We start from the raw sequence: 25,844 nt of genomic DNA on the forward strand, positions 1-25,844 counted from the left end.
TTTCCTCATCATCAGTAAACCAGCTCTGCAGATCCCAGTCATTTTGGTTCAGCAACATTTTATTACAGTAATAGTCAGAGGTCAGTTACATGTGGAAAATATTTTTTTTTCTTAACAAGAAAGTATTGAGATAACCATTGAGCTAATTTTTATCTTTATTACACATTCAGCAACAAAACCCTTACAAATATATGTACTACTAATAATATGTTTATGGCTGTCTTTTACGGACTGGGTGGTGCAGACAGTTTTGTCAACCCAGACTGGTAGTCAAGTCGCATCAAGGCTATGGAGATGTTTCTTATGCTATGGTGTTGGGCCTATTTGTTGCATACAAAGGATTGTGGATTAGTTTGAATTCATATTTTGAATAGATTTTGAAGAAGTATTGCCTTTTGTCAAAGAACAAATGCTCAAGTGTGTTTCAACAAGACAGTGATCCCAAACACATCAGCAAGCGAGCAGCGTTGCGGTTCCAGACCCACAAGATCAGTTTCATGAAGCAATCAGGCCGCAGTCCAGCGGAAAATGTGTGGGGTGACATTAGATGTGCATTTCCTGAGGTAAAACCAAGAAATACAGAGCAACAGCGAGATGCCCAACCACTCCAGCCTAGAATAAATGTTCACAGGTGACAAAAGTTGGTCAACGTAGATGTGAAGCAGCTCTCAGAAACTGTTTATAAAGTGAAATATTAGTTTAGTAACTCAGATAAAAGCTCAAACTTTGAGTGTGTCTGTTTTAAAACTAATTATTGAAACAAACAATTAACGCATATACCGTAATATGTTCTTCCTGTTTTGATTTGGAATAGATGGTGCAGTGTTCCCAATGCATTTACCAATAAAAGTTATTAGAAGTATTTGGAGCTTTTCTGACTGTATTTTTTTAAACACATTTATGTTATTTTGAACAGAGATGTACATAGCCAACACTGGTGAGTCATTAAATACTAATTCAGATTTTTTAATTTACTGAATCCTGGTTGCAGTTGAAACTGATTATTTGGTTTGTTTGTTTTGTATTATGGGGAGTTCACAGATCGACTCCTCCTTTCTACTTCACCAACCTCCAGCTAATGTGTAGCTGACTGTGAATGTTTTCTGTGTTTTTTTAATCAATGTGGACCCGAGTGAGAATGTTTACAGTTTCTTCTTGTTTGTGTTCCTGTCAGAGGTCGTCTCTGGGAGGGTTCTTCATCGTCACGTACTGCCGCAGGTACTGGATTGCAGACAGTGCACTCACGTTTGCTAGAAGAGCTGAAAAGTAGTTTAAAAGTGTTCATTTAATTTGATATCCGTCCCTGTGTTTGTTTTCTTCTAATTAAAATGTTTGCAGCCTAAATACCTTGAAAATGTCAGTATTTGCTTTGAAATGTTTTTCAGCTGCAAAGGTTGGGATTGTTGGGTATGACTATGTTCTGCAGGTTGCTTCAATGTGCCTCAGAGTAACAGTGTAGTTATTAAACAGTAAAATCAAGAACAATTTAACAATTAGGTAGATACTATAGTATTAGAAAATCATTATTTTATCTCAGCTAAATGTTATTTTTAAATAACATTTACTTGTCAGTTGTAAGAATGACAAAGGAGACGGTTCATACCTGCTTTCCAGGCATCTGCAGCCTCTGGATTAGAAGATCTCAGCACCCAAGAGGCAAAAGCGATGCAGACTAAACACATGTCTGACTGCTTCACTCTGGAGAAGAGGCCTTCTCGCTCTGTCAGAGGAACAAAATAGACTTTTAAAGAGAGATTTGTCATGTGCGAAATGCAAACCAATCTATTTGAGATTTGAAAACGACTTTAATCTCATTAAATGTAGCATATCATGGAGTTGATGTGGCTCTCAAAAGTGTGCACACCCCTGTTAACCAAGGCAGGTGTTAGCAGTGCAAAAGCAGAGACCATGATCAGCCATTTCAAAACCTTTTCCACATCATGTGACGTTTATCCTGGACAAATTAACTTCAAAACAAACAAGTCCAAGTTTAAAAAAAAAAAAAAAACTACAAAGGTGAAATAACGAGGTTAAATAACTCTTCAAACCTTTGATATATTGGTGAAGCACCTTTTGAACATGTTTTCTGTCAGGATTATTTCTGGAAACTTGTTAAATAATTCCAAAACGCTAATTTTCCTCTCATCAAATCAGACAGCATCAGTGTCTGATTAAGGATTATTTCCCATATCAAATTCCACTACTGAGTAGAAGCAACACAGAGCAGCAGAGAAAAAGTGGCTCCATATGTTATGTTTCTCTTTTAATCTCTGACGTGCGAAATTGGGTAAAGGAACAACATTACCTCCAAGTTCACATGGTTCCGGTTGCAATGTGGAAAACTATTAGCATGCTCAGAAGCCAGGCTCAAAACTGGCAAACAAAGCTAATTATGATGTGTTTCTCATTCACATTCAGACACCACAGGATCATGTTAACTAGCAGCTTGTGTACTCATTTGGAAATATTTAAATGAAAATAGCATTAATATTACTGTAATTTATGTGGTAGCAGCCAAATTAGACTTTAAGATCAGGGTGGGCGAGAACCTTCAAATTAACACTTGGAGTTTCTAAGGACTTCCTGTTTATTTTTCCAAACTGCGCATTATTATGCATAACTCTCCCTACCGTTCACCAAGGCCAAGCGAACTGGTCCAGGTGAAATTTCAGAAAAAGCCTAAAAATGTTCTCAAGAGTTTATCTGTGTATGGGTCATTTGAAAAAATGAACTTGCTGTTGTTTTGTTTTTGTCTCAGTTATAAATGTCATTGCAGAAACTTTGCTATTTGTTCATTATGAAATATTTCATTTTTGTGTCACATTTTCATGTGAATGCACTGAGATGACTAAACTGGATTGATTAATTGGCAATCACCTTTATAGGTGATCCTGATTAGACTTGCCATGATGCATTTACCCAACTGTTCAATGTTTTACAATTAATTGCTCTAACAAAGCAGCTAAACATTCACTGCAGAGAACCTTGCCATCGCTAGGCTTAAAACAGGACACACTAACGGGGAAGTTGACACTGAGGTTAGACTGTCGGTGTTATCAGCAGGTTGCAACAGAAACACAGAGAGACTGGAAACGTCAGCAGTGGAAATCCTTTGGCCACATCCCATGCTGATGACAGCTTAATGGTGAACTTTACCCTGCAGAACTGGATGGTCAATGGCACTAAACTCCAGATGCATATAATGGAGGCGAAGCACCAGAGTTACATCAGACCATTAAAAATGTTGGGCTTTCATGGGTTCCCTCCTTACCCCCAAAAAAGGCACATTTTTACTTAATCATTCAACTTTTGCAGTGTATTATCACTTTAGCATGAACATTTCACCACGTCCACAATTTTCACCCAAAGATTAAAATTCCATAACTTTTCGCGAGCACTTGATGTGTCTGTGCTTTGTTTTTTTTTGTTTTTTTGTGTGTGCTTTGAAACAACATTTCAGTAAACTGAAAAGTTTATGGAATTAAATATATTTTACGTGTGAGTGCGAGAAGTGATGCTTGTCATAAAAAAAATAAAAAAAATCAAAACAACTGACATAATTTTGAATGACAGCGTTGCATGCTGGGACCTACTTGTTGTCCATACAGTTTCCGAAATCCAGCATTGCTCTTCCAGCTCCCTGAAATCCTGAGAAAAGTCCAGACAAGCTCTCCTCTCACTGAACGATGTCACTGCCTGATTCCGACTCCCCATCCGGATCTCTTCAGTGTCAACAGGAAATATCCAGGCGCCCGACTCGCTGCAGCAGATGCTGCCTTTGTCTGGAAAGCGAATTTTCCTCAAAGATAGAAAACTTTTCCAACCGTTAGATCCACCCACACCTGCTGCTCCTGAGGATCCGCGCGGACTGTCGTGAAAAAACGAATGAGACGTGAGTCTCATTGGAGACACTTTGTCCACCTCCTCACAGTCTGTGCTCAGGAAAACATGCGGATTTGGGAATGTGAGGTCTTGGACAGCAGGACGAGAGCAAGAGAAGATTGGGATGGGTTTCTCTGGGCTACACTGGAAAGGAGCGGTCCATGGATCTTCTCTGAATGTACAGAGAGGAGAGTGAAAGACACGAGACACGAACATCTCTTCAGGATCACGAACAGAGAGAAACTGTGATGGTGTGCTGTCGTCAGATTCTGTGAAAAAATACTCAAAGATTTCCGGGAAGGATATTCTGTAATCCTGTAAGTCTGTGTGGGATAAAAAAGCCTCCAGAGGTTGATCCCCACTAAGAGGCAAATCATTCTGGCCAATACTAAGAGAAGGTAGTGGAGCTACGTCCTCTGTGGTGAGAGCCTGTACGTTGTACATACTTCTGCTTTTTGTCATCCTTCTTTGGCAGGGGATCACATTTTGGAAGTGTTGGCAGTCAAGACTTCGGTCTAGAGCAACGGGGGTTTCTCTTCGATCATAATCGGTGGAGTCGTCCTCGTCTAAAAAAAGGCAAGAGGCACTCCGTTGGGATTTGTTCTGAAGGTCAGGGCTAGAGTTTTTACTGAAATTAGCAAACTGCCAGGACTCTTCCTCAAAATCTGAGGTTGAAAACTCGCAGACTGACCGGTCACGCTTGGATTCATCCGGCTGTGTGAAGTAGTCCGAGTCTGCGGCGTCAGACGTGTCCATCATTGAGTTATCAAGAGGACCAGCTTGGCTGGTGTCTGTGGGAAGGTCGCTTGCGTCGGGTCCTGCTGTTTCTTCTGTTGATCTACAGCTTATCCCCATTCTGATCTGCAAAATATCGTTTATAGTCAGTTTTTCCACTTCGTCCCAGAACGCAGAGATTGCATACACTGGCTGAGCCTGGCCTGCAGCTTTGGCGAATGTTTCTGGGCTGTCTGCTGCAGAGCAAAGCGACTGAGCTGAATCCGGACTGAGCTGATCCTCCCGGGAGCCACCAGATGGTGAAGGTGGTGGGTGGGTTTCAGAACATGTGTCATTTCCATAAGTGGAGTTTTCATCTGGTATTTCTGGAGATAGAGGAGTGAACGGGGTCTCCGGAGTGGCATAACCATCATAATTTGCTGCTGTTGCGTCAATGGAGAGGGTCAAGCTGATGTTTTGGTTGTCACATGTTGGGGATAATGGGGATTCCAGAGGAAGGCGTTCAATGAGATGCTCTTCAAGAGGATGCTGAGCTTCCTCCACCGACTCAACAGCTGACAAATAGCTGTCAGAATCCCAGCTGCCAGTGGAGGAGAATTCAGCACCATGTCGAAGCTGTGAACACTGCAAGTGCTCCAACGCTGTCGGTGAGGGTGAGAAGCTGTCGTGGGACGTGTGTGCTGAGCTCCCTGGCTCCCATTTGTCTCTGTTCATCGCTGCAACTGACCGAGAAATAAGCGGTTCTTCTGACAAGTCTCCAGATTCTTTATTTCGGTTCAACTGAAGGCTTCTTGATTGTTCGCGCTCTCGTTCGGTATCTGAATTTTGAACCTTTTCTCCCTCACCAGGGGTTTTTTGTTTGAGTTTTTTTTTCACAGAGGTAGAACGCCCTCGCCGCCATGCCAGATTATCATTCACAGTCACGAACCAGCGCTCCTTCTCCGCTCTGCCCGTGGCGTCCGGCTCGCTCGCACTCGGCGCTGCTTGTTTGCAGGAAAGTAGGTCAGGTTTCTTGGTGGATTTGAGGTCACTTGTCATTCGTGCAGCCCCATCCCTTGACAACTTTCCTCTCCCTTCTGAATTGTAATTGCTCAGTGGATTTGTTTGCGGCGTGCTAGTGTTGCCGTCGCTTGTCTCGGCCAGAATTTCTTGTGCAATCTCTTCGTCTGCAGACTTTGTGGAGATTGTGTTTGTTTCTGGACAGCTGACACTTATTTCCCCCTGTTTCATACATGTTGCATCACTTTGAAAAAGCTGCTCTACTAGTTGTATGCCACCTGTGCGGCTCTCCTGGGCGGTGTTGCTGTCTGTGCTCCCGTTTGTCTCCTGTTGGCCTGTGTCGAAGTTTCCTGAATCCTCCGAGTCGCTGAGGCTGGAATCATCGGGGAAGGCAAGCGAGGCCTGCAGCAGATTACATTCCTCGCTGTCATCGTGGAAGCTAATCCAGTCATTCTCTGCAATGTGAATGCTGTGATCCAAATCATCCATGCTTGAGGCCTCACATTACTCTGAAAAAACAAAGAGGATGAGACAAGGTAGTTTCAGTCTGACTGGAAATCAACTGTTCTTTGGGGTCAGGTTCAGATTTCCAAGAGTTTTCAGCCCCTTTTTAAACCAACAAACAGAAAAGTTTATCAATAATTGAAGACATACATTTCAAAAGCGGTGAGGCTTTTTAAACAAAACCTTTTAAAACTAGATGGATGGGCAAAGTAGTTCAAACATTTTCACATTTTGTCACCTTACAACCATGAACTTTGCTGCATTTTAAAGGGATTTCCTGTGATCGGCCAACACAAAGCAGAACAAATTGTGAAGTGGAAAGAAAATAATATTTCACCTGAATTTATGCAGGAATTAAATTACACACAGGTGGAGTCTGTTTGCTAACTAAGAGGCCTTTGAAGGCAAATTGTTTCACTGAATTTTTTTAGAGGTATCCGAGATGAAAGTATTTTTTCCATAAATGTCTAAACCTGAAATGTCCTTGTATTAAATTATACAGACAGTGGATCTCTGATTGAGCTGCTTGCTTGATACAATGGGCCTAAATTTAGAACATTAGCGTTTGGTTTTTATCACCTGCCATGTTGGAAACTAGCAAACATGACCCGTTTTACTCTTAATAGTAACTTAAAGCAGCAAACCAGCTCAACAGCAATGCAGTCACATGTAAAACCCCAAAATACCCCCACAGCTCCACTCTTAGAAAACAAGCTACATGATCTGGAGGGGCGGGGGCGAGGGGCGGCAAAGAAAGCAGGGGTCCAACAAACAAGATATGGGCAAAAGAAATTACACAGAAACTACACATATTCAAATAATTTAAAAAAAAGAAAATCTCCTGCAGTTTATATCTTAAATGTTATGTTCTTCATGTTTAACAACTCGGGGAGCTTTATCAGTGGGACAAATACGCTTAAGATCCATATAAACAAACTTATTCAGCTCTCACAGGAAGGTCAACCTGTAAATATTAATCATAAAACATGCGATGTTCTTCATAAACTCATTTATGTGTTAAGCAGCACAGAAGATCCTACCTGCTGCAGACGGACAAGTCATCCCGTGTGAAAGAGCTCTCAATGTTTTCCTGCTGGACATTTCAACTATGATGTCCATCTGTCCTTGCACATGTCCCACCGTGGCCCTCCACTCCGCTGGTATAAATAGAGTAACGTGTCCTTGTCACGTGTAGTTTTCCATGCTCACCAGAGGTGTGACATTTTACTTCTTCCAATAGTTGATAATAGTAATTACTTACTAATAACGATAATAGAATTTAACAATGATGCAGAGTCTCTAAAAAGGCAGTTCTTTTTTTTGAGTGGTAGTTTTACACTATTATTTTATTTTTGCTGGAGTGAAAAACATGGTGAAGAGCCAGTTCCCCAGTGGATTTCAAATGTGCATCAAATTATTTTTAAAAAAGGCAAACGATAACAGTCTTTTGACTAAATAAGATTTCATGCGAGTCGATGCACAATAACCATGGTTTACAAGTCACGTTCTGGGTGTTCTCCCTTTTAATATAACATATTGAAATCCCAATACAATGCATTTATCAGGTCGTTTTTACACCTCCAGAAGATCCAAGTTAGAGTAACGTTAAGATTTCACAACGGTCAAGATTTCCAAGTGGATGCAAACATTAATAATTAACTCAATTTCTTTGCATGTACATCAGGGAGCCTTCAGATTTAACTCTAAAAAAATAAAATACAGCCTTTTGGTAAGAGAAAGGTGCTTTATTTTTGCAAATTATATATCTTCTGAACTTTTATTATGGCACAAAAACAAAAAAAAGTACATTAAAAAACACTCCATTTGTATAAAAACAATATATACACATATCAAGCTTTTTGTTTTACTGTACAACAAATACCATAAGTAGCAAAAAGGATGAATAGCTAAGGAATGACGAGTGCAATTGTGTGCCTTGAAATAGTAAAGCACACAACTGCCATAGGGTTGTCAAAATAAAACACAACAGAGACTTGGATGAGGATCAGAGATGCAGTAAAGGCCACTGGATACCATCCGAAAATCAAAATCATCATCAAAAGCGCCACAGCTGTGTTTAAAGCTCATAATGGCACATTCATCACAGTAATGTAATCACGCCATTTCCTTCTGATATTTGGCAAATGAAATATTAGACAAATAGAGTTCAAGGTGGAAAAAAATAGTGCTGCTTCCTGGAGAACCCCCCCGCCCCCATCAACAACAAGAAAACAGCTATACTTGGTAAGATGCTTGGGAGTTTTTCTGTTAAAAAGCACATTTTCACCATGAGCTTGGTACCTTAAAGTGCACATAGCCGTCGCAAAGGTTACGTTTGAAAAAATATGAGTTTGGGTCTAAGCCGAACTTTGCGGAACAAATTCAGTTGTTTAATTTGATACAATGATTTCTTTAATAAATATCCTTATAAATATTATGGTTATGAAAGCCAGTGGAATGCAGTTCATGACAACTAGAATACATGGTGCGTCTGCACATCAGTTGGTTACAAAAATAAATACAATGTCAACAACGCAAATTAACAAAACTAAAAGATAGAAATATTGATCCATACAGTGCCTCGGGGAATTCTCCTAGATGAATTCTGGCCCACCAGAAGACCAATAGTGGTTTAACATAAGCAGTAAACATCAGTGCACAAAGCCAAAACAGAAGCAAAAACAAGCAGATTCAGTAGAAAAAAAAAATTGAATGTTAAACAGTCAGTTTGCTCCACAAAAATAATCACAGCTGCCGAACCCTTTTAGAGGAAAAATGTAACTATTATATGCAGAGTTATTTAGATGCAGCTGCTGAGCTCAGATCCAGAAGCAGCAGATTAAAAAACAGCTTATTTTAAAACCAGTGTTGCAAACATAGAAAGGCTTTTTCTCTGGTTTAAGCAGCTAATTTTCAACTATTTCAAGCATTTCAAACACAACTAGCCTACTCTGGAAAAAAAGGGTCTACAATGCCCCTCTCTATTCTTGGCACTTAATTTATTATAGTGATCTGGAAAAGAATCGAGAAGTAGGGACGAACCAATAAAATTGGGGAGACAGTGTGTCAACTAAAAACTGAAGTCATTCTAAAGATTTTCACCGGAAGAAAAAAGTGAAAAAAAAAAGAAGAAGTGATTTTCCAGTGAATTCAGAGTACCAGTGTGACGGGTTATTAAAAACACAAAACAGTGTCAGCCTTAGTGATACGAAGGCAGGAGCAGCAGCAGTAGTTAAATTTGGCCAACATTCCTAGAGTCAGCTGGTCTTCCTTCAGGTCCTTCCTGAGCTTTCCTCCCCCACCTGCACCAAACCCATCACTCCTCCTACACATTATGCACCCGAGTGGCAGCCAAGGTGGGGATGGTGGTGACGTTCCGCGTTGAGGGCCGCTCCCTCCTCACATATCTCTCCTTCCTCCCTGCAGACGGAAAACGATGCGTTTAATTAAATGCGCTCTGAAATCAGAAGACTTTGTGCCGACTGTAGGAGTTCTGAACCGAAGCATCTAAAAGTTGCCGCCCAGCTTGAGCACAACCGATTTAAACAGATGTATTGTATTTGCACTGACCTACAGAACCCGGTGAAAGCCTGAGGAGGTAACATTTAATCACTTGAAGCAAACATATTGGGAGTCATGACAATCTAAAGTTGCAAGACTTTTAGAAGGGAGCTAAATATTTTCTGAAAGATAGCCATCCAAAGTGAAGTGTATTTTTGTTGACCCATTACAGAGAATACACCGCAAAGTTGCAAGTGTAATGTGAATAAACCTTCAAGGTGTCTAAAAACTTTTGTGAGGCTCTGCATGGGCAATCTGATGATTTTAATGACTGAACTCTCACATGAGTTAAAGCTACGTGATCTGGAGCAGGGATTGACACAACCTTAATGAAAATACAACATTTCAACAGCTGCAAAACATCTGTAGCACTGCCAAATATTTTAGGTATTGCTTAATGACTACACAACAGTAAAACCTGTTGAGCAAGACCTTAAAACAGGTATTTTACAGACATAGTCGTCTTACCTGAAGGGATCATAACTGCCTGTAAGGGATAAAAACAAACAAACAAAAAAAAAGCCATGAGCTTCTTTATGATTTCTGATGTTAAATTAAAATGTTTGGAAGGAAAAAAAAAAAAGAAGGATTTACCGTCTCACTTGGTTGAAATATAAAGGCTGTAAATATAAGCAAAAGTATACATAAGATTAAAAAAGAAAATACTAAGAGCCAACTCATAAGAGCTTTTCCTCTGAGGAGACTCGCACTCGCCTTTGTTTCGCCGGTAGAAGAAACCAGGCAGCCGGTTGGAGCGTTTGAGGTAGAAAAAGGAGGCAACAGTGAGAATGAGGAACATACTGATCAACAGAGTTCCCAGTAGAACGGAGGCCGCCACGCCTGGGCCTCCTGCACAAAAACAGGAAACAACCCCCACTTACAACGCTGCCAGAACTCAGAACCTGGGAGACGGGTTTTAGTCTACCTTTCTTACCAATTTTAGGAATGACAGTTGTTACTGTTGTGTGGTTTTTACGTTCCAATGTGTAGTCTAGAAGAACAAAGGTCAAATTATATATATATATATCTACTAAAACTCACTTGGAACACTAAGAATTAAAAAAGCTCGTACTGTATGTGCAAACGGTTACATTCTCCAAATCCACAGCTGCAGCGTCACAGAATATGCAGACCACGTTGCTGTTCTCCAGCAAACGATAGAAGCAACCTGCAGAAGATAAGCATGGAGTATTTCAAAGTCCAGAACTAAATGTCACTGAAAATCTGCAGACTTAAAGATCTGACTGAACTTGAGCTATTCTACAAAGAATGTCCGTTTTATATGTGCAAAGCTGGAAGAGTAATAATCCAAAACATTTGCGAATGTAACAGTGAAAGGTGATTTAACTAATTACAAACACGAGGTGTTGAATACAAACTATACGTCACACTCTTATTTTATTTGAAAAAAAAAAAGGTATTTTTCTCCTTCCAGTTCACAATAATTCACAACTTGGTCACATATAAGCCCAAGAAAAAAAAAAAAAAAAAGCTAATTGAAGATTGTGGTTGTGATCTGACGGAATGTGGAAAAGTATGAGCACTCCCACATTACCTGGTTCACAGTGAGTGTCATTTGAGCACGAACTGTTCACTTTCTGCTTCTCTCCACAGCACTCCACAGAGTTATGATGTAGAGCCTGTGAGCACAGAACCGGGCTCGGATTAATAAAGCTGCACAACCTGAACTGCACACAGCAAGAGCAGATTAACATCCGTTCTGTACCTTCGTTACGGGCGTCTCCGGCCTGATCAGGATCACAGAGGCAGCCAAGACCAACAGGAATGACAAACCCATACTTGAACCCTTGAAGATGAAACGGATTTAATTTAGACATGAATCAATGTTACAAAGCGAGACACACCTTTACTCAGAAACCCTCCTGTGGAAATAAATATGGTGACACATAAAGACAGCTTCTTTTGGGCACCAAACGGATCTCACCTTGCCACAAAGTAGTTTAGCTTTAAAGCTAAAACTCAGAAGAAGTGCTTTGTTAAAGCTGCAGAGTGAAACTTTTATGTATAATATATATATATATACACACACACACATCTTTGTACATTTGTTGAAACTGTCAGCATGTCGTAACAGCATGGTACGAGAAAGATGATGCGCTTAAAATAATAAAACAAAACAACAACAAAAAAAAGCTCCTCTGCCTTCTCCCAGTGCCAACTACGAACAACCAATCAGGTCCAGGAAGAAGGTCTTAGCGCTGTCAATCACCCTCGTGTGCACTCTACTCTTCTCCCTCCACCTCCAACTTTTTCTCCCTGTTAGTTTCTTCCTGACAGTAGAAGGAATATTTTTTACACTATTGAGAAATAGTTTTGCTTGAGCAGCTCTGACTACATGCAGAGAAAGCTAATTTAAAACAAAGTTGTTTTTTTGTAAATATCTTTTATTTTCATTACAAAAATTTTCATGTTATTAAGAAACACAGACAGTTGTTGTTACACTGAATAAAGTGTATTCAAGATATAAAACAATTATTAATGTTTTATATCTTGCATTTGATTTCTGTTTATGATATAACTAAACTGCTCTTCCTCAAAATAACTGGAAAAAAGTTCAAATGTTCATACAAATATTTTTTTAAATAAAACAGACAAGTTAATGCATTTCATTGTCAACATATACTGCTCAAAAAAATTAAGGGAACACTTCAGTGTTCACTTAAATGTTAAAGTGTTCCCTTTATTTTTTTGAGCAGTGTATATCCAAACTATCTTGGTCCTCAGATTTCATTTCCTAGCCCAAACTTTCTTTAATTTTACAATCAAGGAACTATTAAAACTGATGCATTTAGAAACTCTAAAAATAATAGCAGACGTCAATTTTAATTAAAAAGAAGTCAGCTTGTTCAGAGCTTGACATTTCAATCACAGATGCAAGAAAAAGAAATTTGCCTGTTTTGGTCAGCAAACTCTTATTTAAATTTTATAACAGCACAACAGCTGTAAAATGCATTTTTTTTCTTCTTATATTTTTGTATTTTTTTTGTTGTCGTTTTTAATTTCTTATGAGTGGTGGAGTTTCAATGAGTGAGATATGATTCGTATTAGGATTGTTAGAACTTGTTTAAACTAGCCACTTTTTTATATATATATAAATATAAAAAAAGGTGTGCATGTTGCAGGGCTACAGGAAACATAAGCTGCGTTTGTCTTGATTGCATCTGCATCTCTGCCAGCCACGTTGTTGTGTACAGAAACAATGTAAACAGAGGAGCAGCAGGTTTAGCGTCAATGGGCTGATGTACCAGGTGTTGAGCTAGCTAGCACCTGCCGCAACGTGAAATAAAAACCAAAAGGTACGAGCAGACAGAACTGAAACATCTAAACCGGTGATACATAAGAACATCTAAAAATCCACTTGAATTAGTTTCATCTCACCAGTTTGAATTACAGAGGCAGAATAGGCTGCTGCGTGCTGAAACGTAAGAAAGTTAAACTCACCAGCCAGACGACGGAAGGCTTCGGCCTGACCAAACTCACCTGTATGGGTTAAAAACCCGCAGGGCTGGTCTGCAGCAGGGCTGTTACCACACAGTCACTGGTGTTCGTTGGTGGATTTGTCATGGATCCACCTCTGTGACTGTCTCAGACAGATAATCCCACGACTCGGAGATACTCGTTTTAAAAAAATTTGGCAGGCTGATTTCCGGGAGCGATTTTCAAAATAAAGTCCACACGTCACCGACTGCTTCTTGGTGGAGCTCAACATTTCATCTCCCCCTGAAAGAGCCTATTTCTCTTAAATACGATTTCCTCGGCCCCTTATATAAATAAAATGTAATAAACGTGCATATATATATTAAGGTCTGTACACTGACTGAACCAAAATACCACATAGATCTATATAAAAATGTTTCCCTTGTACTTTTACACAGTTGTTGAAGTTAAACCTTCACATACCTTCATGTCTTTTACAACTTCCAACTAGGTTTCTTCTTTCCTTTCTTGCTTAGTTTAATTTTTTCATCAGTTCTTACCAGCTTATGTCTCTTTTTCATGAAAGGTCCTCCCTTACCATGATGGTACCTTGACCATGTTGAAAGGTAAGGATGGAGTGCTCAAGGTATTTTTGCCTGTTGGATAATATTATGGCAGTGTATATACTACTCACACATGACGTTGCCCACAACGTTGGAGATCACAGAGTGATAGAGGCACAGATGGAGGGAAAAAATGAAAACAGGAGGGCAACTATGATTATAACAATATTGACAATTTATTTTTTTTGTCAGTGCAAGATTATCTAACATTGTGCAACCCTAAAAATAACAATAACTCTCAAATACAGATAAAAGAAAATACTTGTACTATTCACAAAAATAGGTAAAATCCCTGCAGGTCGTGTTAACAGGTTAACTGTTATGTGCAGCATCACCAAAGGTGCAATTCAAGTCATCAAAATGTGTGTTTCTTTTCACATCCGAGCATATATTGCTGATATAGCTGGGATAGCAGTAAATTAGTGAAAGCCAGCATTATTATATTATTAAACTGAAATGTTAAAGTACAGTTATATGAAAAATAAACACATATTGTGTTTTATTTGTGCTAATTTTATCAATAATAATAATAATAATAATAATAATAATAATAATAATAATAATAATAATAATAATAATAATAATAGTCTATTTTATATTTAGAGCAGATTCTGGTGAATCAGTAATTCTTTGATTATTCCAGCTGCTCCCAACAGGCACATGATATAAGACTTCACTGGCTTAGAAAAAACATCTACAAAAGATTTCTTCTCTCTAAATTCAAACTAAGTCCGTATTGTTTTTCATAAGAGTAAATATTCCAAAAGGTATTAATAGGAGCATGATTGCTAAGTGAACAGTAAACAAATAGCAGTCCAAAACGGTTATTTTCTCAATTATTTTTACGACTGTAAGCTTTCTTTTCGACGGTCAGTAAACGCAACCTCGCCTTGCACTGAGGTTTAGACGGCGGGAAATTTAAAACAGCTGGATAGCTAAAATATTTTTTAAGCTATTTAATAAGATATAAATAAGTCCCCGGGGACAAGTCCAAGGGACCTGTGAGTTGATTCATTTGTATATTAGTGTAGTTATGTCACCTACAGTTTAGATTTTATTTACATTTGTTATATGTACCCTTCTTTAGCTAAAGCCTTCTCTGTTTGACTGAAATAGTAAGTTAGCATGTTTAAGCTAATTATTATTATTTTTTTTAAATCTTGAGCTAACTTGTTGACCTTTCAAGCAGGAAATCAGACGCAATGAGTTATTTGAGGAACATCAAGGAAATGTTGAACATACCAGCTGGAACCAGGTAATTAGCTATACTTTTTAAATGTTGTTTCTTGGCCATCAATGTGGATAAATAAGCTGTTATTTTGTATTATATATACACTTAGCAATGCCCTTTTATTTACAAATAGTTTTTTTTAGCTAATTTGTATTTTATTGTTTTCCTACACCACACTACATGATGGCGACTAATTAATGAGCAGAAATGTGGCCTCCAATGGATATCCCAGTTTGACAGATTCCCAGGTTTTCTTTGGCTCGCAGTTTTGGCATGAACATTCCCAGGGAATGTCTCAGGAAATGAGTCTGTCATCCAGAAACTCCCAGCAAAGTTCACAGGAGGTAAGTCTCTATCCTCCATAAATTAGTATGTTATTAAAAAAGTACATTTATTGCAATGACTCAGTTTATTTAGTGAAACACATTATGATTATGTTCACATGAGATGTTTTTATATTTTTGTTTTCAGGGAAGTGACCCAACCATTTTAAACAGATATACCTCTAAACCTCTTCTGTTTGGCGACATGAAGGACAAAACGAGAACCTCAGGCTTGCTTGACAAGTTTGAAGAGGACAGGAAAAAAGCAAAAGAGAGAAGTGACAGGTGAATCTATGAACCATAAACTTAAATCAATTACTTTGATTACAAAAAGGTTGCCTAAAAATGTTTATTCACTGCATCTACAATCTTTGTATTTTCTTTTAACAGTGACCAGTTTTTTAAAGAATCCCAGCATATTAGAGAAACTCTCATCAATGTAAGTGGACATGGACGGTCACTCTGTTCATCACTGACTGCTGTCCTCCAGATGTTCAAAACGTACAACTCCTTTCAGATTCAACAACTGGTGGCTGGCACTGAGAAAAACACATCTGTGTGCCAAACAATCTTTGAAAAATTTGACAGTTTTGCATCATCACGTAAGTTTTCTGCCAGTTGATTCTGCATTTTCTGGGATGGATTTATGTGATGCAACAAAGGCAGGGTCGGGTGACGTCCTTTCTTAAAACATGCAGATTTTTTTGTTGTTTTTGTTTTGTTTTCTAAGCTGGCTTTAGAATTGAGTTGGCCCCTACCTGTGATACATTGTGTGTCTCACTCAATGCCACTAATAACTAATAAGAATAAAATAAATGTCTTGTAAAAATTTTGGGGAAAAACAACTGCAAATATTTGTTTTCTCCAGTGTGTGGTGCTGTTTGCCCTACTATTATTATTTGTACATACAGTATAAAACTCCCAAGTCACCCTTTATTTCTATACATTTTACTTCAGAGGAGCAAAAGTTTTTTGTAATGTTTCGATCAAACATACATACATGCTTTCTGAAGATTCTGCAAAGTTTGTCTTTTCTGCTTTTTTTACTTGTCTTCAGAGCACTACCATTTTTAGAGGAATTTATTATTTGTTCAAGTCACTAAGCACTTATATATTAAACCTTCAGGCACACATAAGCTCCTAAAGCTATATATATATATATATATATATATATATATATATATATATATATATATATATATATATATATATACAAATTAGCAAACAATTGATTTTATTTTATGAAAAACTCTAACAGCCTTCCTATATGTATAAAAATTTGAGATTTACTTGAAATAATCATCCATCCATCCATCCATCCATCCATCCATCCATCCATCCATCCATCCATCCATCCATCCATCCATCCATCCATCCATCCATCCATCCATCCATCCATCCATCCATCCATCCATCCATTTTCTTTACACCCTTGTCCCTCAGTGGGGTTGGGAGGGTTGCTGGTGCCCATCTCCAGCTAATGTTCCGGGCGAGAGAACATCAGCCCGGAACATTAGTGGGGTCACCCTGGACAGGTCGCCAGTCTGTCGCAGGGCTGAAATAATAATACACCAAAAAACATTTTAAGGCCTTCATAAAGCACTGCTAACTATTGATCAATATTCTGTAAAATTATAAGAAACATCTAACTGATCTGATGTTGATTTAAACATCAAATAAAAGGAGTTGATGCTGAATCTACAAGAATGTAGATTCTTGTATTCATTTTAAAATGAACCAAAGTTACGTTGTCTGTCTTTCCACTGTCAACCTCAGTGAAAACTACTTTGGAGAGCCTTCAGAGAGACATTTCCCAGATGTTTGAAACTTGGGTAAACAAATTAAGCTCTCAGAAGGAAGTAATGACAGAGCTGGAGGAAAAACTGCAAAAGGTTAGCAATTTATGGTGGTATCTAATTTTTGGCAGCAGTAGAAAGATCATTGTTTGGTCAATAATGAGCATAAATGTCCGTTTGTCTAGAATGGGGAAGCCACATCAGAGCTTGCAACACAACTAAAGAGCTTAAAGAGTAATCTGGAGCGTCTGAGAGAGGAGCAGGAAAGAGAACAAAAAATGCTGGAGGAGGCTCTGAAGCTGCTCAACTCTCTTGTGCCTAAGCCTTCAGATAAACCCAGTCCTAAATTGGTGTCAGACAGCGCCATTCAAACATCTCCAGAGCAGGAGCAGTCAGTGCACAACATTCTGCAGAGTTGTCAAAGTGAAGGCACACAGCTTCCAAATGTGCCATGCAACCTTAAACATCAGGGTGAAACTTCCGCACAGGGACACAGGCGCGTCTTCGGAAAGAGAAGACTCAATCAGAAGGGCCAAAGGTACAAAAAGAGACCGCTGGTGCTCTCTCAGAGTAGGAAGCAGTTTGTCCCGGATGAAAACACAGAACCTGTAAATCCATGCAAGAAGTCACAGAAAACATCAGCACCCCTTTACGAGATCCGTGATCAGAACACCCTGGCCGACCAGCAGAACCTCAGCTCAGGCGGCCTGACACCAGGGAAGAGAGGAAGTAGATCCGGCGTGGCCGCAGGATGTTTCATCAACCCGCTGAGCTGCTGGTCCCAGGACAGCAACAGCTCAGAGTGCCTCGCTGCCATCGAACCCACCCTGGAGAAGCTGAGCCCCGTAAAACAAGGAGACTTGTGGGAGTTGTTTGATTCTGAATTTGACTTTTAGAGGAAATCTACAGTCCTGAGCACTCTTAGTTTTGTTTTTATAGGTGAAATGAGTCAAGTCTGTTAACAAAAAACAATATTCATTATTATATTGGAAACTCTCCTGATTTAGTCTGAACTCAAGAATAATTTAATAATATATAGCTTAATATAAGAATTGTGGTAATGTATAAGAGTGCAGACTGAGCCTCAAAGTATTTCACAAGCTTATTGAAATAGTCTTGTATAATTTCTTCATGGCTTACTTAAAACATTTTAGCTAAGTTTTGCGCGGCTGTATCATTTAGTTCAATTATATTTCCAGTTTCAGAGTGAAAATAAAATGATAAACAAACTAAACATTTGTGTCATTTGATTAAAGCTGATAATTTCTGTGACCTGTGTTTTAATTTAAAGTACATATTAATGTCTTCACTGTAATGTTGCAGTAATGTAACATGAGTGGTTCATTGCTTTTCCTGATTGTTTCCACATATCACTTCTTCCATTATTCGTCCCCACAATCTGTCCTCTGTCTTTCCATCTTTCTGTCATTCCATTCTATCTTTTCTGTCCATCCCCCTAATTCATCCTCTACCTGTGAGGAGAAATATGTAGAAACCCTGAAAACAACACATAAATGTGCAATAATGATTTAAAAACACGCTACTGCATCCATGCTCCAAATAAAGTGCATATTTATTTCCAAAAACAATTACATTTTTATTCAGCTTTCAGCAAGCATACTAAATACAGTTCAACAGCTATGATGTAAAATGCTTAATTTATAAAACTATAAGAGGCGCTTCCTGTACATGGTTTGCCATTTTGCATTTGTAGTCAACATCAAAAACTGAATCACCTTTTCTGGGGATGTCCGAATCCAAGTTTGGTTTATATGTTATATCGAAGAAACACGCGTCATTATTAATCATGACAGATGTGACGGGAATCACTTCTTTATATTTGTAAAAATAGGCAGGTTTAAATATTCACCATGAGGCTGCAAGATTCAGGAAATCCTCTCTGCAGGAGCAATACACACAAAATAGTATTTACAAATCACATCTCTGCCTACCAAAGTGCATTCAAGTCATTAAGCGCATACTCTCTTCCACGCAGACTAATAAGTGCATCACTGTTTAATTTCCTTTGCTGAATTCTTGCATCCAAACTCTACTCTGACTGACAGCTGTGGATCACAGTTTGACCAAATCTGAGGGTGGGGATACGAGGCCCCTCGGATTGAGACTTGCCACCAAGCAGACATCATAGTTGTCGTGCATCAGTGCGCGCCGGGTCACCACTGTCCACCGGTTCTCCCATGGATCCAGCTCCAGTATGTCCTTTGTTATATCGTCATGACGATCTGATATGGAGGAGTTGACAGAAAGAAATTTAGCTGCATCTTGAAACTAACTGTAAAAATACTGTCTGTGCAAATTTCCTGTCAGTACCTGCTCCTTTGTAATATCCGCAAACATAAATTTTTCCTCCCACAACTCCTGCATTGGAGGCATTAGTACGCAGTGAGAGCTGGGGACACGGGAGAGGAGGTCCATCCTTCCAGTAATCTCCATCTGGGTTGTAGATTTCCACAGCACTCAGGCAATGACGTGATTGCCCACGGTCCATTCCCTCACACCCTATTCCCCCTGCAAAACATAAGCACCAATAACCAAGTCAATGCAATTGTAATTAATTAGCAATATTAGGGATTTCTTGTTTTTGGTTGTTGTTATCAAGTATGTCTCCACATAATACTTTTTCATCCTGAGTCTATGAGCCTTTTTGTGTCTGATTAACTCAGGTCAACAACATAGGGCAGACGAGTCAGAGAGAGAGTTGTGGCGAAGTTTGTAGCAGAGTTAGGTTAACATTTCAAGCTAAATGCAGAAGTGTGTGCATGTCAGAGTTTTTTCTTTTGATGCTGTTAGGCTTCTGCACCCAGGAGGGCACAGATGATTGCCCATTGGCCGTGAAGAGCAGAATATAAAGTTGAGAGAAGAGATAGTTTCTTGATCATTTGACAGCATGTGTGCTGCATGAGCTTGGTGGAAAAGGTTAGTGTCTATAGAAGTATTTTGTTTAAATTTTACTGAATCAGATCTTGGTGTTTGTGGTCTAGCTAGTGACTGAGTGGCTTGACTCTGAAGAGGGAAGTTAACTGTCTTTTGTTTATCACGTTAGGAGCATTGTCCTTCCAAACGTCACTATTTTTTGTTCTAATGTTACTTTGTTGCCAAATGAATGAAAGTTCTAACATTGAAGAGAAATGCATTGTAATCATTCCTAAGTTTTATAAGTTTAAGTAGTCCATAACCTACCTATTACAAAGATTTCCCCATTCAGCACCAAAGCACTGCAGCGGTACTTGGAGTACTTCATTGGAGCGAGCTCAGTCCATTTGTTTGTGTTTGGATTGTACTCCAGGAGGCGGTTACTAAGACGGTCCGGCTCATCATCCATACGGTATGACTGGAAGTTCAAGTGGAGTAGAGAATGAAAAGGCAGAGCAGGTGCAGACACAATAATAAGCTGACAAAAGTCGACAGCTCTAAGTTTCACATAACCACAGATGGACGTCAATAGTACCTGTGGAGTGCGTCCACCCAACACATAAAGGCAGTCTTTAATTCTGACCACACTGTGGTAGGCCAAAGGCAAAGGCAGAGGTGCTGCACTCCGCCAGGGCCCCCCCTGCAGAGACCACCGCTCCACACAATTTGTGATGAGAAACTGGTTCTTTAGCTTCATCTGCCCCCCCAAGAGGTACAGAGTGTCTCCCAGAGACCCCAGGGCGTAGGAGTCCCGGTACTCCGCGGATGTTAGAGGTTCCCAGCTTCCCTGGGCTTCTACTTTATACCTGCAAACCCAGTCACTCCACTATTAGTTTCTCAGAGGAAAAACAAGCTTTCAGCTGGATACAATGTCACCTTATTCTTACCTGTAGATTTCAACGTTCATGTCTTTCTGTCGGGCCATTCTGCGTGCACTTGCCTCTCCTGCTACAACAATGTCGTTTCTTTCAGTAACGACTCCAGCACACACGTATCCCAGAGCGTCTCCATAGCGAGGGGAGGTGATGTAGTAGGCTCGGCCAGTGGATGGGGCAAAGCAAAAGCTTCGTTCTGTGTAGTTGCCATACCTTGACCTGATCCCTCCGCCGTCGTTACCAACACAGAGCAGCAGATCTGTGGTTTCCATTCCGTACCTCAGCTTCAGTTTGCGTGGCGCAGCAGAGGGGTGCATGGTCGCAGCCTCCAGTGCTTGATTCAGCATCTCCAGACATTCAGCGTCAGCCAACAGAGCTGTGTTCCTCCTCATGGCCTCTCTTAAGTAGTCGGGGTTTACCAGTGGCAGACGGACCTTCTTCAGGAGCTCAGGTAGATGCCGAGCACGGACCTCTCCATCCATCAGAGAGTTGTTCTTGACCCAGCGAAGGACAACATCTAAGATAGTTTCTTCTCTCGTCACATTGAGATCATCAGAACTCAGGAGCTTTCCAAGCTGATGGGCCTCCAGCTCCAGAACCTCCTCATTCTGGCAGACTTGGACAAAGTGCTGCCTTAGGAAGCGTTGAGCGTGATCAGCCAGCTCCTCTGCACCAAGGTCACGGGCAAAGAAATACACTCCGAGACAATTGGAAGCATCCATGTTCTCAGTCATGTGCTGCCGACAGCGTGCAAAGACCTCATCCATCTGCAGGAGAAAAGCTGCAATTGATATACCTTGCACATTGTCATTAGTGAGAGGAAGATCTGAGGTGTACATGTAGTTCAGGAGGAGGGCCAGGCTGTCTGCAGGGGTGTCACGCAGGAAAATTTCCCTGTTACTGCACTCACGCAAACCACACGTGAACATGACGCGGAAGTAAGGGCTGAAGGCAGACAGAATGACTCGGTGGCAGGGGAAGCTGATGCCCTCAGCGACCAGCACGACGTCCGTCAGATGCTCGACCTCTCTCATCTTCCTGAGCTGTTCGAGCAGCACCAGCCCATGTTTGGATGTAAGATCCATTCTTTTCTAAATTTATCAGGAAGCTGATTATTTACAAGAAAACACAGGAAACTTTGCACAACCAGAATAAGTAAGTAATAAGTTTCTGAAAGACAAAAAACACAGAGAGATTTCATTATGTTCATTATGTTGTTTTTCAGTATACTCAAGTGTATGCAGGTGCTCATTGCACACCAAAACATTTGCAGTGATTACTCCAAAAATAAATAATGTCTGATGATTAATCCACATGTATTATTTATTATTTCGAAGGACTGCCTCTTACGTGACAGTTAAGGATGGATATGTATTTTCTAACCCTGGTAAAGATGTAGTACAAGCATATAATGAAATTAATTAAAAATAGTATTTAAAAAAAAATTGGATAAATATTTTCCAACATATTTAACATAAATGGAACAACAATTTATATTCCAACTTTAAAACTTACAGTATGTAAAATGTATGTGAAGTATTATTTGCAAAAATAAAATGTCTCAGTTTCATGTCCTGATATAAAATATAAACATAATTTTCTACAAAAAAAATAGTCAGTGCAATCTATACAGTTTTTATATATATCACTCACATTTATTCTTTACTCCTCTGTAATATAACGTTTTGCTTGAAGGTCCTGGTTGATATTTCCCAATCTGTTTACGCAAACATTTATATCCAATTACAAAAATATATATTCTTTAGCTAAAAAAGAAAAATATGCTGCACTGATGTGATTGGATTACTGTTTTGGATAGTTGATATAGTAAATTAGTCACATTGTTAATCTGTCATTAGATAATTTCATAGAAAACAGTTTTTACAGTCTATCAAGATACCAAGTTTCATCCTACAAAATTAGGATAAATTCTAATAAAATATTTGACAAAAAATGTAAATAGAATGGTTAGAAAATCAGTTCTGACAATTAATTTTTTCTTTGTAATCAATCTAATGTGTAAATTAGTCAAGCTAAACGTTTTGCATTCTACATAAAGTAATGCAGATGAGAACATTGTGTGACGTTTTGTTTGCCTGTGATAAAATCTTACCAAACTCATCTGCTCTTCTTCACTCACTGAGTTTTCTTCGGTCTATGAAAGCCGGTAAATATCCATGTTTTTCTTAAGGCCACACGTGTTGTCGATGTTGCCGAATGTGCAAGTAGAGGGCTCAGAGAGATCTGAGCAAACTCGAAGGCCAAGGTATGTAACCCCCTCCGGTGCCGCTGCCCTCTGAGCTGTTGGCCCAAAAATAGAGACAGTGTTGTTGCTGGCAGTAAGTGGGTCAAAGGAGTTTGAGTTACATAGATAATGTAATATTTTGAAGCAATTGGGATGGCAAACATGATCAAATTGGTTTTTATTTATAAATTGCTTTATTTGCCTTGTATCCCTACTTGTTGGGCATAATTCTCCTTCCAGTTTCTTCATGCCTGCTGTCCTAGAAGAGATTAAACCTTTGCTCTCAGCTCAGAGTCAGATTTCATGGCAGCACTTTCCCAAGAACTGAGTACATCTTGTTTCTTCACAGGTTTCAGCTTTTTTTTTTTTAAAGATTGAACAATAAATTGTAGCCCTGATCATTTAAGCTAGGAAGGCAATAAACATCTCCAAATCCACGGGAGAACACACTTTTGAATTTGACACACTTTAAGGTTAATTATTCAATAAAGACTTCCTGTAATAATGTAAAAAATGTTCCATTGCCTTTCACTGCCTTCCCTTTTGTTGCTGAGTAGAAATCTTGCCAGAATGGAAACACAAAGTCATCTAAAATCAACAGTTTATCTTTTTTTCCCCCTGACATCCGTTCCTTGTTCTGATCATTCATTAGTTTCAATGCCCACAGTGTCCTGTCTATAGTTAACCATTACACACTGCTGCATATAAAAGCAGATCCAGCTGTGCTCTGGGCATATTGAGGGGTTCATTGACTTTGTGGACAGCTTGTAGTTTTCATGCATTTTCATCAATGGATCTAAGTTCTGCATCTGATGCTCAAATGGATTCTAGAGCAGGATCTGGGAAATATAGAGTGGAGAGGCAAGTCTTGGATGAGCAGAGACTGGAAGAGCTAACAAAGAGAAAATCACTCTCAGAAATCCACAAACCTCTGACTGATCATTTAAAAGACGCCTTCAGGTAAAGGGTTTGCTGTGTTAAAATGCATCTTTGAAATTTTTTGCAAAAACAATGATTTTGAAAATGAACATTTCTACTTTCGTAGATGTAGTCTGCCAAAACTGAAGCGAAGCGCAATGAGCAGTTGTCCTGTTATCTACTGGCTACCGAAATACTCGGTGTGGGACTATGGGATGCCTGACCTGGTCTCAGGGATCAGTGTGGGGATAATGCACCTGCCACAGGGTATGATAATTGTTAATTGATAAGTAAGTGGATCTTGGCTGCAAGTGATTGAGGCAATGATTAAGATTAACTTAACCTGATATCCTTTTTGACATTTGTTTACCATTTATTTCTGTATTTATTTTTTTAAATTAAGCTAAAAATGATCGTGCATTTCACAGGTATGGCATATGCACTACTGGCTTCTGTACCTCCAGTGTTTGGGCTCTACACATCTCTATATCCAGCTTTAATTTACTTCTTCTTTGGGACATCGCGTCATAATTCCATTGGTGAGCACAGTCTCAAACACAAAACCCTTAGAATAAGAGACTTACATGCACTCAGCATGAATGTCAATTTAATTTGGGCCTTTTAATCTTTTATTTTTTTAATCTCACTTTTTTAAAGTTCAGATTAAATTAATTTTAAAAACAGTAACTGATTGTACAGGTTAAAATTAATTATCAGATCTGAATCTGATGCTCAAATTGAGCATCAGATTCATGGTCCATTCATGGTCACAGTTTTAGATTCTTGACATAAAAGCTACATCTTTATTTTTTCTGAGCATGTAAAGATTCTCCACAAAGCATTTGTTTGCCCATTATATTTACTTTGAAATTCTGTGGAGCTGAAGATTTTAGATAAGGGGTTTCAGTCTTAGTCCCTCGGTCAGTTTGGTGTAGAAATGACTCTACTGGGCAATGCCACTGGTTTTCCTGTAGTTTCCAGTTCACAGCAGGTTCAAGCATCTTAATCTGTCATCTGAAGGAGAGTTTTTGGGTCTTCTTGAGGAAAATATTAAGAGATTTAGGTAAATAAATGTAATGCATGTGTATTTATGACCCTGTGTGGATTGGAGAAAATCTTTAAAAAGTCAGACAATTCTTAAAATTCTTCATTAAAATTCTTAGTTTTAAATGTCATTCAAATATGCATTTCTTGCTGAAAATGTTTATGTCACTGCATATACAACATGTTAATTAATTTTTTTAGGCACTTTTACTGTCCTCAGCATCATGGTGGGCAGTGTGACAGAGAGACTGGCTCCCGATGAGTTTTTCTTGAAAACAAACGGGACCAATTTAACTTTAGAAATGGACGTAGCGGCCCGGGACGCTTACAGGGTGCAGGTGGCAGCCGCTACTACCTTCCTTGGAGGACTTATTCAGGTTTGGCAAACAGTGCAGAAAATACAAGAAACTCTTTTGCTGTCGAAACTTCCTGACCACATAAATGACTGTTCGTGTAGGTGCTGTTAGGTGTTATAAAGTTTGGCTTCGTGGGAACATATCTGTCTGAACCTCTGGTGCGGGCTTACACATCAGCTGCAGCAGCACACGCTGTAGTGGCACAACTCAAGTACCTATTTAAAGTTTCCCCGAAGCGCTTCGCTGGGCCTCTGTCACAAGTTTATGTGAGTATCATCATCTGCTCACTCTGGCTTAATGGGCTTATTTGAGCCAACATATGTGAGTACTCTGACTATTCCAACATATATGCAAAAAAAAAAAAAAAGCTAAAAACATGT

The 25,844-nt window shown here is 39.3% G+C and overlaps 5 protein-coding genes across 8 annotated transcripts in view; 2 read left to right on the forward strand and 3 right to left on the reverse strand.

The window, feature by feature from the left end:
- Positions 1 to 38: 38 nt before the first annotated feature.
- On the reverse strand, positions 39 to 7,293 carry perm1b (PPARGC1 and ESRR induced regulator, muscle 1b). Of its 2 annotated transcripts, XM_017304955.2 has the most exons (5): positions 7,161 to 7,293; positions 3,594 to 6,125; positions 1,604 to 1,720; positions 1,147 to 1,259; positions 39 to 612 (listed from the first exon to the last, which is right to left on the reverse strand). In XM_017304955.2, the coding sequence occupies exons 2-4, from the start codon at positions 6,103 to 6,105 to the stop codon at positions 1,171 to 1,173; spliced, it is 2,718 nt and encodes a 905-aa protein (XP_017160444.2). In that variant the 5' UTR covers positions 6,106 to 6,125; positions 7,161 to 7,293; the 3' UTR covers positions 39 to 612; positions 1,147 to 1,170. The 2 variants fall into 2 exon arrangements, with proteins under 2 accessions (XP_017160444.2, XP_017160443.2); XM_017304954.2 differs by having other exon boundaries at positions 39 to 1,259.
- Positions 7,294 to 7,620: 327 nt separating this feature from the next.
- c5h1orf159 (chromosome 5 C1orf159 homolog) lies at positions 7,621 to 13,334 on the reverse strand. 2 transcript variants are annotated; one of them, XM_008408816.3, is made up of 9 exons: positions 13,183 to 13,334; positions 11,408 to 11,488; positions 11,237 to 11,321; positions 10,754 to 10,849; positions 10,616 to 10,672; positions 10,396 to 10,530; positions 10,276 to 10,301; positions 10,150 to 10,168; positions 7,621 to 9,540 (listed from the first exon to the last, which is right to left on the reverse strand). In XM_008408816.3, exons 2-9 carry the CDS (start codon positions 11,477 to 11,479, stop codon positions 9,446 to 9,448), a joined length of 585 nt encoding a protein of 194 aa, XP_008407038.2. In that variant the 5' UTR covers positions 11,480 to 11,488; positions 13,183 to 13,334; the 3' UTR covers positions 7,621 to 9,445. The 2 variants fall into 2 exon arrangements, with proteins under 2 accessions (XP_008407038.2, XP_008407039.2); XM_008408817.3 differs by having other exon boundaries at positions 13,144 to 13,319.
- A 143-nt stretch (positions 13,335 to 13,477) lies between these two features.
- Positions 13,478 to 17,988, forward strand: ccdc36 (coiled-coil domain containing 36). The gene is made up of 9 exons (XM_017304692.2): positions 13,478 to 14,743; positions 14,830 to 14,857; positions 14,932 to 14,997; positions 15,179 to 15,317; positions 15,445 to 15,581; positions 15,687 to 15,735; positions 15,814 to 15,898; positions 17,073 to 17,188; positions 17,278 to 17,988. Exons 3-9 carry the CDS (start codon positions 14,945 to 14,947, stop codon positions 17,986 to 17,988), a joined length of 1,290 nt encoding a protein of 429 aa, XP_017160181.1. The 5' UTR covers positions 13,478 to 14,743; positions 14,830 to 14,857; positions 14,932 to 14,944.
- Positions 17,989 to 18,647: 659 nt separating this feature from the next.
- Positions 18,648 to 23,167, reverse strand: kbtbd12 (kelch repeat and BTB (POZ) domain containing 12). 2 transcript variants are annotated; one of them, XM_008408826.3, is made up of 7 exons: positions 23,015 to 23,167; positions 22,555 to 22,618; positions 20,914 to 22,071; positions 20,562 to 20,832; positions 20,294 to 20,444; positions 19,424 to 19,621; positions 18,648 to 19,335 (listed from the first exon to the last, which is right to left on the reverse strand). In XM_008408826.3, the coding sequence occupies exons 3-7, from the start codon at positions 21,984 to 21,986 to the stop codon at positions 19,166 to 19,168; spliced, it is 1,863 nt and encodes a 620-aa protein (XP_008407048.1). In that variant the 5' UTR covers positions 21,987 to 22,071; positions 22,555 to 22,618; positions 23,015 to 23,167; the 3' UTR covers positions 18,648 to 19,165. The 2 variants fall into 2 exon arrangements, with proteins under 2 accessions (XP_008407048.1, XP_008407047.1); XM_008408825.3 differs by lacking the exon at positions 22,555 to 22,618.
- A 365-nt stretch (positions 23,168 to 23,532) lies between these two features.
- Positions 23,533 to 25,844, forward strand: part of slc26a6l1 (solute carrier family 26 member 6, like 1) — an 11,878-nt gene continuing 9,566 nt past the window's right edge. The window contains exons 1-5 of the mRNA XM_081607108.1: positions 23,533 to 24,106; positions 24,192 to 24,331; positions 24,493 to 24,603; positions 25,310 to 25,485; positions 25,566 to 25,730. Of these exons, the coding sequence (XP_081463234.1) occupies positions 23,937 to 24,106; positions 24,192 to 24,331; positions 24,493 to 24,603; positions 25,310 to 25,485; positions 25,566 to 25,730 (762 nt within the window). The 5' untranslated portion in view covers positions 23,533 to 23,936. The remainder of the gene's footprint in view (positions 24,107 to 24,191; positions 24,332 to 24,492; positions 24,604 to 25,309; positions 25,486 to 25,565; positions 25,731 to 25,844) is intronic.

This window comes from Poecilia reticulata, chromosome 5 (assembly GCF_904066995.2).
Source record: "Poecilia reticulata chromosome 5, P_reticulata-male-v2, whole genome shotgun sequence".
Lineage (NCBI taxonomy): Eukaryota > Metazoa > Chordata > Actinopteri > Cyprinodontiformes > Poeciliidae > Poecilia > Poecilia reticulata.

Bases quoted from the DNA above. Each gene is read 5' to 3' on its own strand.
- perm1b (XM_017304955.2), bottom strand. From the start codon at position 6,105: ATGGATGATTTGGATCACAGCATTCACATTGCAGAGAATGACTGGATT. The intron at 1,721-3,593 runs GTAGGTCCCAGC...TTCCTCTGACAG, and splicing joins GGAAACTGTATGGACAACAA to AGCGAGAAGGCCTCTTCTCC. The intron at 1,260-1,603 runs GTATGAACCGTC...ACTACTTTTCAG, and splicing joins TGCAGATGCCTGGAAAGCAG to CTCTTCTAGCAAACGTGAGT.
- c5h1orf159 (XM_008408816.3), bottom strand. From the start codon at position 11,479: ATGGGTTTGTCATTCCTGTTGGTCTTGGCTGCCTCTGTGATCCTGATC. The intron at 10,673-10,753 runs GTACGAGCTTTT...TTGTTCTTCTAG, and splicing joins TGTAACCGTTTGCACATACA to ACTACACATTGGAACGTAAA. The intron at 10,302-10,395 runs GCGAGTGCGAGT...TTATATTTACAG, and splicing joins CTTCTACCGGCGAAACAAAG to CCTTTATATTTCAACCAAGT.
- ccdc36 (XM_017304692.2), top strand. From the start codon at position 14,945: ATGAGTTATTTGAGGAACATCAAGGAAATGTTGAACATACCAGCTGGA. The intron at 14,998-15,178 runs GTAATTAGCTAT...ATTAATGAGCAG, and splicing joins AACATACCAGCTGGAACCAG to AAATGTGGCCTCCAATGGAT. The intron at 15,899-17,072 runs GTAAGTTTTCTG...TGTCAACCTCAG, and splicing joins TGACAGTTTTGCATCATCAC to TGAAAACTACTTTGGAGAGC.
- kbtbd12 (XM_008408825.3), bottom strand. From the start codon at position 21,986: ATGGATCTTACATCCAAACATGGGCTGGTGCTGCTCGAACAGCTCAGG. The intron at 20,833-20,913 runs GTAAGAATAAGG...CTGGGTTTGCAG, and splicing joins ATGAACGTTGAAATCTACAG to GTATAAAGTAGAAGCCCAGG. The intron at 19,622-20,293 runs GTAGGTTATGGA...TATGTTTTGCAG, and splicing joins TGGGGAAATCTTTGTAATAG to GGGGAATAGGGTGTGAGGGA.